This window comes from Anser anser (genome assembly GCF_964211835.1).
Source record: "Anser anser genome assembly, chromosome: 1".
Taxonomy (NCBI): domain Eukaryota; kingdom Metazoa; phylum Chordata; class Aves; order Anseriformes; family Anatidae; genus Anser; species Anser anser.
In genome coordinates this window covers 1,080,445-1,091,547 of record NC_139720.1, presented here as the reverse complement: position 1 = coordinate 1,091,547, position 11,103 = coordinate 1,080,445, and the positions used below count along the sequence as shown (strand labels likewise).

At 68.4% G+C, this 11,103-nt stretch overlaps 2 protein-coding genes across 2 annotated transcripts in view; one reads left to right on the top strand and one right to left on the bottom strand.

Moving 5' to 3' along the window:
* Window positions 1–11,103, bottom strand: part of SND1 (staphylococcal nuclease and tudor domain containing 1) — a 118,405-nt gene that overhangs the window by 4,159 nt on the left and 103,143 nt on the right. Inside the window, 7 exon segments of the mRNA XM_083819714.1 lie at window positions 667–890; window positions 893–902; window positions 1,022–1,135; window positions 1,279–1,348; window positions 1,442–1,565; window positions 2,164–2,305; window positions 2,428–2,616. Coding sequence (XP_083675840.1) covers window positions 667–890; window positions 893–902; window positions 1,022–1,135; window positions 1,279–1,348; window positions 1,442–1,565; window positions 2,164–2,305; window positions 2,428–2,616 — 873 coding nt within the window.
* LRRC4 (leucine rich repeat containing 4) lies at window positions 7,547–10,108 on the top strand. The gene has a single exon (XM_083820199.1). The coding sequence runs from the start codon at window positions 7,988–7,990 to the stop codon at window positions 9,920–9,922; it is 1,935 nt and encodes a 644-aa protein (XP_083676325.1). The 5' UTR covers window positions 7,547–7,987; the 3' UTR covers window positions 9,923–10,108.

The following is an 11,103-nucleotide window of genomic DNA, read 5'->3' as shown; positions in this document are numbered from 1 at the left end:
GGTGCCACCTATAGCCCAGTGCCACCTTCCCAGTCCCCAACCCAGTGCCACCTCCCTGGTCCCCCTCTCGGTTCCCCTCCCAGTGCCACCTCCCCAGTACCCTTCCCATTGCCACCTCTCCAGTCCCCCTCCTGGTGCCACCTCCCCAGTCCCCCACCCAGTGCCACCTCCCTGGTCCCCCTCCCAGTCCCCCATCCGGTGCCACCTCCCTGGTCCCCCTCCCGATCCCCCTCCCGGTGCCACCTCCCCAGTCCCCTGCCCAGTGCCACCTGCCCAGGCCCCTGCCCAGTGCCACCTCCCTGGTCCCCCCCCTGGTGCCACCTCCCCAGTCCCCAACCCAGTGCCACCACCCTGGTCCCCTTCCCAGTCCCCCTCCCTGGTGCCACCTCCCTGGTCCCTGCCCAGTGCCACCTCCCCGGTCCCCTCCCGGTCCCCCTCCCGGTGGCCACCTCCCCAGTCCCCTGCCCAGTGCCACCTCCCCGGTCCCCTCCCGGTCCCCCTCCCTGGTACCACCTCCCCAGTCCCCTGCCCAGTGCCACCTCCCCGGGTCCCCTCCCGGTCCCCCTCCCGGTGCCACCTCCCCAGTCCCCTGCCCGGTGCCACCTCCCCGGTCCCCTCCCGGTCCCCCTCCTGGTGCCACCTCCCCAGTCCCCTGCCCAGCGCCACCTCCCCGGTCCCCCCCGTCCTGCTGCCACCTACCACTTTCTGGAACTGCTTCTCCTTGCGCACCTCCACCATGACCAGCCCCTCCTTGACCAGCCCCAGCCCCACGTCGCTCTTGGAGTCGGCGAACTGGAGGGTGACGTGGGGACAGCCGGGCCCCAGGTGCTCCACGTTGAGCAGGCACTGCGTGTTCTGGATGTCCCGCACCACGCTGTCCACCGCGTCCGCCGCGCGTCGTCCTGCGGCGGGGGCCAGCGTGGGCACCCGCTCCCCACCGAGGGGCTGTGCCCACCCCCCCCGCTGCCCCCTGTCCCGGTTTCCCCCCCACACACCCCAAATCCCCCCCCCCGCTGCTTACGTCCTGGGGCACCTGGATGAAGGCGAACTTGTACTCGGTGGCCTGCGCGGGCAGCACGCGGGTGCTGAAGGCGGGGGGCAGCGCGCCCAGGCGCGAGGAGGGCAGGGTCTCCTTCTGCGGGGGGAAAAATGGGGTTGGGGGGCACCCACGGGCTCCCCGAAGCCCCTATCCCCAGGGCTGCACCCCCAGCGAAGGGGGACATGCCTGGAGGTGGGGGGGGGGGGGTCCCATCCAGCACCCCCCCGCTGCGCACTCACATTGCCGTAGTCGATGTAGAAGATGTGCACCTTGGCGGGCGACTCCACTCTCTCCACCCGGGCACGGTACCTGCACAGGGAAGGGGGGGGGGGGGGTAAAGGGGTGTTTGGGGGGGGGGGGGTCACCCCTGTGAAGGGGGTGCCGGGGGAGCGGGACCCTCACCATTCTCCGTCGACGAATTTGGCGATGCAGAAGTCGCCGCGGCGCGGGACGTAGGAGCCCTCCACGGGCGGGTGGCTGGCCACCTCGGCGCGCATGTTCTCCATCAGCTTCTCCAGCTGGGCGCCTGCGGGGGGGTCGGGTGCCCGGGTGACACACGTGGCACCCCCCCAGTGCAGGACGGGGGCACCCAGAGGCTGCTCGAGTCCCACCCAGCGCTGGGGGCGTGGGTTCGGGGCTGCTCACCAAAACCCAGCATCCTCAGCCCAACGACATAAAGCCACCCACCGCGGGGACAGGGGCTGGGGACACCGTGGTGGCCAGCACCGCCACGCTGAGACCCTGCTGCCAGCCACAAGACGTGCAGAGCTGCGCTATGGGGTGCCGGCACCGGTGCCACCCCCCCCCCCCCGTGCACCCCGGGGACATGGGGACGAGGGTGCCCCACGCTGCACCAGGCAGGGGGTACAGCACCGTGCCCTGTCCCCGTCCCCATCCCCAACCACCCATCCTGGCCTCAGTGTGGGGACCCCGCTGGGGACTTGGGGACACCGGGCAGCGAGTGCCCGGTGCCGCAGCTCGCTTTTTTAATTTAAACGGCCTTTTTTGTAATGAAAGCAGCCGCCTTCGGTTGCGGGTGGGGGTGAACAGTGAAACCCCGCTGCACGGGGAGGGGGGGCACGGAGCAGCGACCCCGTCCCCACAGTGCTGCTGCCGCCCCTCACCTGTCTCCACGTCCTGCACGTAGAAGTGCAGGTCGTCCGTGATCTCCGTGACGAAGACGGGCTTGTAGTTGGCCGTGCGCTCCTTCTCCTCCAGCACCGGCACCACCTCCTCCACCGGCGTCTCCTCGTAGTGGGACCACACCTGGGGGGGGGGCAGGGGACGGGGCTGGGGCGGGCATCCAGCCCACGGCCACACGCGCGGGGCCACCGGCGTGGGTCCCTGGGGGCGTCGGGGCCGGCGCGGTGGCACAAGGGGCCGCTCACCTTCTCCTTCCTCTGCTTGGCGGCCTCCTCGGCGGCCAGCAGCGCCTTGGAGTAGGGGCTGCGCTCGGCGGTGAAGTGCACCTTGGAGAGCGCGTGCTCCACCAGGGCCACCGACAGGTTGACGCCCTCGATGTGCAGCCAGCCGATGAAGTTCCCCGCCTTGTCCATGCTCTCCACCTCCACCTCCACCTGCGGGCAGCGGGGACGGGGGGACGGGGGGGGTCAGCATGGCCCGGCTGGCGGGCAGGGTCCGGCACGGCACCGCCGCCTGCGCCCACACCACAGCCCTCGGAGACGCGCGCTCAGGCTGAGCGGCTGCTCAGGGGTAAGGCGGGGTGGGAGCGGGGAGGGGGACACCCCCGGGATGCGTGGGGTCCCTGGGACCCTGGGAGCACCGGGGACATGGCCGCAGGCGTGCCAGCAGCCCAGCAGGAGGGCAGCGGCTCCTGCTCATAGTCCTGCGGTGCCCGGTGAGCCCGAGGAATGCCGCGGCTGCGTGAGTTCGGATGCCCAGGGACGGCAGGGGCATGGGCGTGCAAGCCTGGGAGTGAGCTGGGTGTGCGAGTGGGCGAGCTGGGTGTGCGAGTGGGCGGGCTGCGTGTGCAAACCAGTGAGAGCAAAGCAAGGTGCACAAGGCAGCGTGCTAACCGGCACGAGCCCACCGGAGCGTGCGCACCAGCCACGGCTGGCCCCCAGCCCCCCAGCCCCCCACCCTGGGACGCGCTTCCCCGGGGATGGTTTCTGCTGCCTGAGGCCTGGCACCGAAGGCAGGCTGCCCAGCGCCCTCCCAGTGCTGCCGGGGGCTCTCCCAGTGCTCCCACTGCCAGCCCAGTGCTGCCTGTGCTCTGCCTGTGCCTCGGTGCCCTCCCAGTGCCCCCAGTGACACTGCAATGCTGCCCAGTGCTCTCGCACTGCTCTCCCAGTGCTCTCCCCGTCCTGCCCAGTGCCCTCCCAGTGCTCCCAGTGTTGTGATAGCGCTACCCAGTGCTCCCCCAGCACTGCCCAGCACTCTCCCAGTAGTGCCATGTGGCAATGAGTGTGCGTGCCACCCTGTGCACCCTTGCACACCTCGTAAACCCCGCACACCCCACATGCCCATGCACCCCGCACACCCTGTGCATCCTGCACACCTTGTAAGCCTTGCACACCTTGTAATCCCTGCACCACGCAGGCCCTGTGCACCCTGCACACCTTGTAAACCCTGCACCATGCACACCCCCTGCACCCTCACACCCTGTGCAACGCCGGCAGCACGCTGCTGCAGGGCCCTGAGCGTGGCTGTGCGCAGGCACGAGCCGTCCCCCGCTGCGCCTCGTGTCCCTTCCCTGCCCGCTCGTGTCCTGGGCCGGGTTCCGTGCCCAAATTCACCGATGGGGCCACACGGAGCTGCCTGCACACCACGGCGGCGGCGTGGCCCTCTGGTGCTCCTGCACCGGGCTTGCAAGCTGCGGGCTCCTGCCAGCACCCGCAAAGTGTTCACAGGCAGGACGGCGCGGGAGGCTGGCAGCGGCGCTAATCGCCGCTAATCCCGTAACAGAGCTGAAGCCTCAGCGCACGAGCGGGGCTGCAAACCAGTGCGCCCGGCCAGCCGAGCGGCACAAATGGGCCTCCTGCCCCGCCGTGGGGAGGTGCGGGGCTGGATGCGGGCAGCTGGGGGCGTGGGGTCTCCTGGGGCTTTCCATGGGATGCCCCCAGCCCCTGCCCTGCAGGGAGCAGGCGGTGGGTGCTGCGGGTGCTGCAGGCGCTGTGACTGCTGCAGGTACTATGGGCACTGCAGGCACTATGGGTGCTGCAAGCACTGTGGGTGCTGCAAGCACTGCAGGTGCTATGGGTGCTGCAGGCGCTGCGCTCCCCGTGTGTCGAGCAGGGCCCCTAAATTTGGTGGCTTCGCGGAGTGGAGGTCGCGGGTCAGGCTCGGCGGCGCTCTGCAGTGATTTCTGAAGCACCCAAAATGGTTCCGAGCACCGCCACGCACCCAAACCTCGCGCGGTGCTCGGTTGGAGCTCGCGTGCGTGCACCAGCAAAGCCCGCACGGCCGCGGTGCCCGGCACCTCCGACCAGGCTGAGCCCAGCGCCCGCACCCGGAGCAGGGACGAGCGCTCCCCGGCCGTTCCCTCCGGCCCTGGGCACCCGGAGCGGCTCCGGCCTCTGCCCCACCGCCAGCCTCTCGGCCCCGAGCTTCGGCCTCTGCCTCCTCCTGCAATCGATCCCTCGCCGGGGCCGAGCGTGGCACTTGGCTGATCCAGCGAGCCTGCCCGGCACCCAGCACCGGCCTCGTGGCTCCGAGTACAGCCCTGGGGGTGGTGCTGGGGAGGGCTGGGGCTGCCCCCCCCCCAAGCAGCTGGGGACGGACGGCGCAGCCAGAAAGCGCCAGGGCACGGCACCGCTGCCTCTGCCCGGAGTGCACAGGGTGCAAAGCAGGAGCCGGGTGGGCCCCCGCGGTTTCACAGGTACGGCGCTGCGCTGATTTAAGTACCCCACTACGGCCCTCCGCTTCGCCGACCGCGTTTGGCACCCCCGGGACGCGGAGCCGTCCTCCCGTCCCGGAGCTCATGGGTGGTTTTTATAACCTCGCCCCGCGCAGCCTCGCAGCACCCACCCCTCCTGCCTCGGCCCCCCCGTGCACATGCACGTTGGGCAGCGCGAGGCCGGCTGCACCAGGATGCTGCCCCTGCTCCCCGGCGAGGGCAGTTTAATTGCCCCGGTGAGGCCTTTGCTTCGTTACCGAGGGGGTTGCTGAGGGAGGTGAGCAGGGGCTGGGGGCGCATGGGACCCCCCCCAGGAAAATGGAGCCACCAGGCACCGTGCCCCCCGGGGGACATTGCAGCCCCAGGTGCCACTGGTGCCCGAGAGGTGATCACACCCCAAAAAGCCAACCCCAAATCCACGGCGTGCCCAGCCCTGCGCCTCCGAAGCACAGCCAGGGGGGTTCCCCCCCCCCCAGGAGCAGAGCCAGAGCCCCAAGCTCATCCCCCATGGGAGCAGTGCCGCGGGGACGGCCACGGGCTCCCTGCCCCACTCCCCCCTCGGTCTCTTTCCCTTTTCCCAGTTAAACCACAGCAGCGCTCGGGACGCCCCAGCACCGACAGCCCAAAACTCTACAGAGCTAAAACTGGGGCTCGGGGGGGGGAACGACACAGCCCCCTGACCCTGCCCCCCCCCCAGGAGCAGCTCCCCCGGATCCGTCTCCATGCAGCAGCACTGTGTGGCGATGCGCCCCTTGCTCAGATGGGTACAGCGGTGCCTGGGTCGCCCGCCCGAGTGCTGGCACCCACGGGGGGGGGGGGGTCCCCATGGGTGCTGCCGTTTGCACCCCGCGATCCCAACCACGTGCCTGGCGCTAAATGCTGGGGGGGGGAACCCGAAAATTGTCTGTCGGTGCCGAGGAGGCACCACGCAACCACCGCCCCGTGCCCCCCCATCGCAGTGGGTGCCAGGTCTCAGCCCCCAGCTGGGTACGGGGGGGGGCACAGGGGTGGGGGCCATGCTGAGCCGCGTCCCCCCCCCAGCCCCCGTCACCTTACAGATGCCTGGCTGCGCCTTTGTCCGTTTGTCCATCCGTCCATCTGTCTGTCCTCAGGACTGGGGGGGGGTCAGGGCGGGGGTGAAGGTGGAGGGGGTGCGGGGGGGGGGTGCAGGTGGGGGGGTGAAGGGGGAGGGATGAAGGGAGGGGGGTGCAAGGAGGGGAGGGGCTGAGCCCCCCCCGTCCCCATCCCCATCGTGGTCACCTCCCGGGGGGCTGCTCCGCTGTGCCCCCTGCCCCGGGGGGGGGGGGGCTGCGATCCAGGCCGGGGGGGGGTCACAGGGGGAGGACAGGAGGAGGAGGAGGAGGAGAGGGGGAAGGAAGGCGAGCACCGCACCGAGCCCAGCTGCGGGGCTGGGGGGGGGGAGATCCGGATTTGGGGACCGGGAAGGGGGGTGTGCGGCTGTCGTGGAGGGGGGGGGGGACACCGGAGCGGGGGGGCCCGTCCGCGTCGGAGCTCAGCATCACGCCGGTGCCCGGCCGCCGTGCGTCAGCGACCGGGGCGCGCTGCCGCTGAAGGACAAAAGGATGCGCGGGGCCTCCCGCCGCGCCCCCCCCCCCCCGCACCGGGGCCCCCCCCCCGGCCGGCACCGCTCCGCGCGCCCCCCCCACCCCCCCCCACCCCCCCCACGGGCTGAAACCCGTCCGTCCCGCCCCCCCCCCCCCCCCCAACCTCCACCGCCCCCGACCGAGCCCCGCGGGGAGCGCCCGGCCCCGGCTGCGCCGCGCTGCGCCCCCCCCCCCCCCGCCGCCCCCCCCGTGCCCCCCCCCCGCCGCCGTGCGCGCGGCTGCGCGCTGCGGGGCTCGGCCCCGCTCCCGGCCGCCGCCTGCCGCCCTCCGGCCGCGACCGCCCGGTGCTGCCGCCCCGCCGCCGCCGCCCGGTCACCTCCGCTCCGCCGCCGGCTCCTTCTCCATCTTCCAGCTCGCCGCTTACCCCCCCCCACCCCCCCCCGCTCTCCGTCCGCCTTTTTTTTTTTTTACCCCCCCCCCTTCGTTTTTTTTTTCCTCCGTTTCCCCGTCTCCGTTTCCCGTTTCTCCATTTTCCGCCTTCATTTCTCCCGTTTCCATCTCCTTTTCTTTTTTTTTTTTCCCCCATTTTCCATTTCTTCCGTTCCCTTTTTTCCGTTTTCCATTTTTTCCGTCGTTTCCCATTTTTTCCGTTTTCCAGTTTTTCCATTTCCCATTTTCCCATCTTTTCCATCTCCCGTTTCTCCCTTCCCCACCTCCCCTCTCCCACCTCCCCCTCTCCCTTCCTCTCCTCTCCTCCATTCCCCGTTTCCATTCCCCCTTTTTTTTTCCCCCATTTTCTATTTTTAAATTTCCTCTCTACGTCCCTCCCCCCCCCAGCCCCTTTCCTTTTTTTTATTTTTTTTTTTCCCCCTCTCTCTGCCCGGCCGGGGGGGGGGGTACCGGGGGGGGGCCGCCATGCGGCGGCGGGCGGGCGGCGGGCGGCGGAGCGCGGCGGGGCTGGCGGCGGTGGTGGGGGGCTGCCGGGCCCCCGCCTAAGCCGGGCCCCCGCCTCCCCGCGCCCCGCGCCGCAGCCGCCAGGAGCCATTTTGTGGGTTCCCCCCCCTCCCCCCTTTTCCCTTATTTTTTTTTTTCTTTTTTCCTGGGGCCGGCCCCCCCCTCCCCGCCTCCCCGCCGCCCCCCCCCCCCCCCGCCTTGCTCGGCACCGAGCGGCCCGGAGCAGCCCCTGCCCCCAGGTAGGTACGGCTGGGGAGCGGGGCTCGGCTGAGGGGGGGCTGCTCCTTCCTCCCCCCCCCCCCCGGCACCTTTTTTCTTTTTTTCCCTTTATCTTTTTTCTCCCCCCGCCCCTTTCCCCTCTTCCCCCCGCATTCTTCCTATTCCATCCTTCCTCGATCCGAATCCCCCCCCCCCTCTGCCCCCGGCCCCCGGCCCCTCCGGCGAGCCGTCGAACGCCGCGTCCGAGCCGGGAGCGTCCTTCTCGGCGCCGGGCGCGGAGGGGGGGGGCCCCGAGCCAGTTCTCCTTTCCGCGCCGCCATCCCGGACGATGGTGAATGATGAACGTGCCACACCATGAAGCTCTTGCGGCAGGTACCTGGGCACCACACCTGGAGCGCGTCCCTGTTCGCCTGCCTGACCGTCCACGCCTGGACGCTCTGCGCCGCCGCCGCCGCCTCGCCCGCCGCCCCGAGCTGCCCCGCCGCCTGCTCCTGCAGTAACCAGCTGGGCAAGGTGGTCTGCACGCGCCGCGGGCTGGCCCAGGTGCCCCCGGGCATCCCCTCCAACACCCGGTACCTCAACCTGATGGAGAACAACATCCAGCTGATCCAGGCGGACACCTTCCGCCACCTGCACCACCTGGAGGTCCTGCAGCTGGGCAGGAACGCCATCCGGCAGATCGAGGTGGGCGCCTTCAACGGGCTGGCCAGCCTCAACACCCTGGAGCTCTTCGACAACTGGCTGACCGTCATCCCCAGCGGGGCCTTCGAGTACCTCTCCAAGCTGCGGGAGCTGTGGCTGAGGAACAACCCCATCGAGAGCATCCCCTCGTACGCCTTCAACCGGGTGCCCTCCCTCATGCGCCTGGACCTGGGCGAGCTGAAGAAGCTGGAGTACATCTCCGAGGGGGCTTTCGAGGGCCTGTACAACCTCAAGTACCTCAACCTGGGGATGTGCAACATCAAGGACATGCCCAACCTCACGCCCCTGGTGGGGCTGGAGGAGCTGGAGATGTCGGGGAACAACTTCCCCGAGATCAAGCCGGGCTCCTTCCACGGGCTCAAGTCGCTCAAAAAGCTCTGGATTATGAACTCGCAGATCAGCCTGATCGAGCGCAACGCCTTCGACGACCTCACGGCGCTGGTGGAGCTCAACCTGGCCCACAACAACCTCTCCTCCCTGCCCCACGACCTCTTCGCCCCGCTGCGCTACCTGGTGGAGCTGCACCTGCACCACAACCCCTGGGACTGCGACTGCGACATCCTCTGGCTGTCCTGGTGGCTGCGCGAGTACATCCCCACCAACTCCACCTGCTGCGGGCGCTGCCACGCGCCCCTGCACATGCGGGGCAGGTTCCTGGTGGAGGTGGACCAGACCTCCTTCCAGTGCTCGGCGCCCTTCATCATGGACGCCCCGATGGACCTCAACATCTCCGAGGGGCGGGTGGCCGAGCTCAAGTGCCGGACTCCTTCCATGTCCTCCGTTCGGTGGTTGCTGCCGAACGGGACGGTGCTGAGCCACGCGTCCAGCCACCCGCGCATCTCCGTCCTCAACGACGGCACCCTCAACTTCTCCCACGTGCTGCTGACGGACACCGGCCTCTACACGTGCATGGTGACCAACGTGGCGGGGAACTCCAACGCCTCGGCCTACCTCAACGTGAGCACGGCCGAGCTCAACACCTCCAACTACAGCTTCTTCACCACCGTCACGGTGGAGACCACGGAGATCTCCCCCGAGGACGTCTCCCCCAAGTTCACCAAGCCCGTGCCCACCACCTCCACGGGCTACCAGCCGGCCTACACCACCACCACCACCGTCCTGGTGCAGACCACGCGGACGCCCAAGCAGGTGGCCGTGCCCACCGCCGACGCCGGCGACAAGATGCAGACCAGCCTGGACGAGGTGATGAAGACCACCAAGATCATCATCGGCTGCTTCGTGGCGGTGACGCTCCTGGCCGCGGCCATGCTCATCGTCTTCTACAAGCTCCGCAAGCGGCACCAGCAGCGCAGCACCGTGACGGCCGCCCGGACGGTGGAGATCATCCAGGTGGACGAGGACATCCCGGCGGCGGCGGCGGCCCCCGCCGGCGTCTCAGGTGAGGGGGCGGTCGTGCTGCCCGCCGTTCATGACCACATTAACTACAACACCTACAAAGCCGCGCACGGGGCCCACTGGACAGAGAACAGCCTGGGGAACTCGCTGCACCCCCCCGTAACCACCCTCTCTGAACCCTATATCATTCAGACCCACACCAAGGAGAAAGTGCAGGAAACTCAGATATGACTTCTATTTTTTTTCTTCTTCTTTTTTTTTTTTTCATTTTTTTTTTTCCCAGAAATTACAAATGCAATAGAATGCACAAAAACAGAACAAAAAAAAAAAAAAAAAAGAGACAGTAACTTTTGTACAGAGCGGGGGAGAGACTTTTTTTCTTGTACATGCTTATATATTAAATCTATGGGCTGATAAGAGGAGCAGATTATATTAAAATTTAAAAAAAAAAAAACGAAAACGAAAACGAAAACACACAAAGAAAACTATTTTCTAACTCGTAAGTTCTATTTAAGAGAGGCGAGAGGACATCCGCGCCTGCCCAGGCGCGAGGAGGAGGAGGGCGGGCGACGCCGCGGGCAGGATGCGGCCGGACCCCGCGGCACCGCGGCCACCGGGGCCGGGCGAGCGGCCGGCGGAGCCGTGCCAAAACCTTCCACATGCAATAAGAAAAAAATAGGATTTTTTTTTTCTTTTTTTTTTTCCTTTTTTTTTTTGGGGGGGGGGGTGGGTGGGTGCAGATTGTGGCGGGGAGGGAATATCTGCAATGTATTAATGCAAAAAAAAAAACAAAAAAAAAACAAAAAAGGGGGGGGAAGCGGGGGCCGGCATCGGGGGGGGGGTGTCTCAGAGCGGGTGCCCCCCCCCGCGCCCCCTCCCACTGCAGCACCCCTGCAGCGTGGCGGCCCCGGCGCAGGGCTACGGCTCCCCCGGGAGCCCCGACCCGTGATTGTAGCCCCCCGCCCGCTGCGGCTCGCAGTCCCGGGGTGCGTCTCCTTTCCTTTTTTTTTTTTTGGGGGGGGGGTTGTTTGCTTTTTCCCCACCCCCTTCCCCGGGCTGAGCCCCAGGCGTGTTTTCTGGGGGGGGGGAGAGGGGGGGAGGATGGGACCCCCCCCCCCTCCCCAGCCCACCCCGAGGGATGCTCGCAGAAAGGGGGACAAGGGGGAGGGGACCAAGGGCTCGTGGGACCCTGCCCCACACCGGGGGGGGGCCGAGGGGGGGGCACAAAGCCCCGGCGCTCTGGGGGCGCAGCTGGGGAGGGGGGGGGGCAGTGCATGGGGTCCCAGGGTTGGGGCTGCCCCCCCCCTCCCCTTGGGGGGTGCAGGGCGGGAGGAGGCGGTGCCCCCCCCCTTCCGACCCCCCCCCCCCCCGGCGTGGCTTTAATTTAGCTTTAAGGACTGAGCGGTGGGATT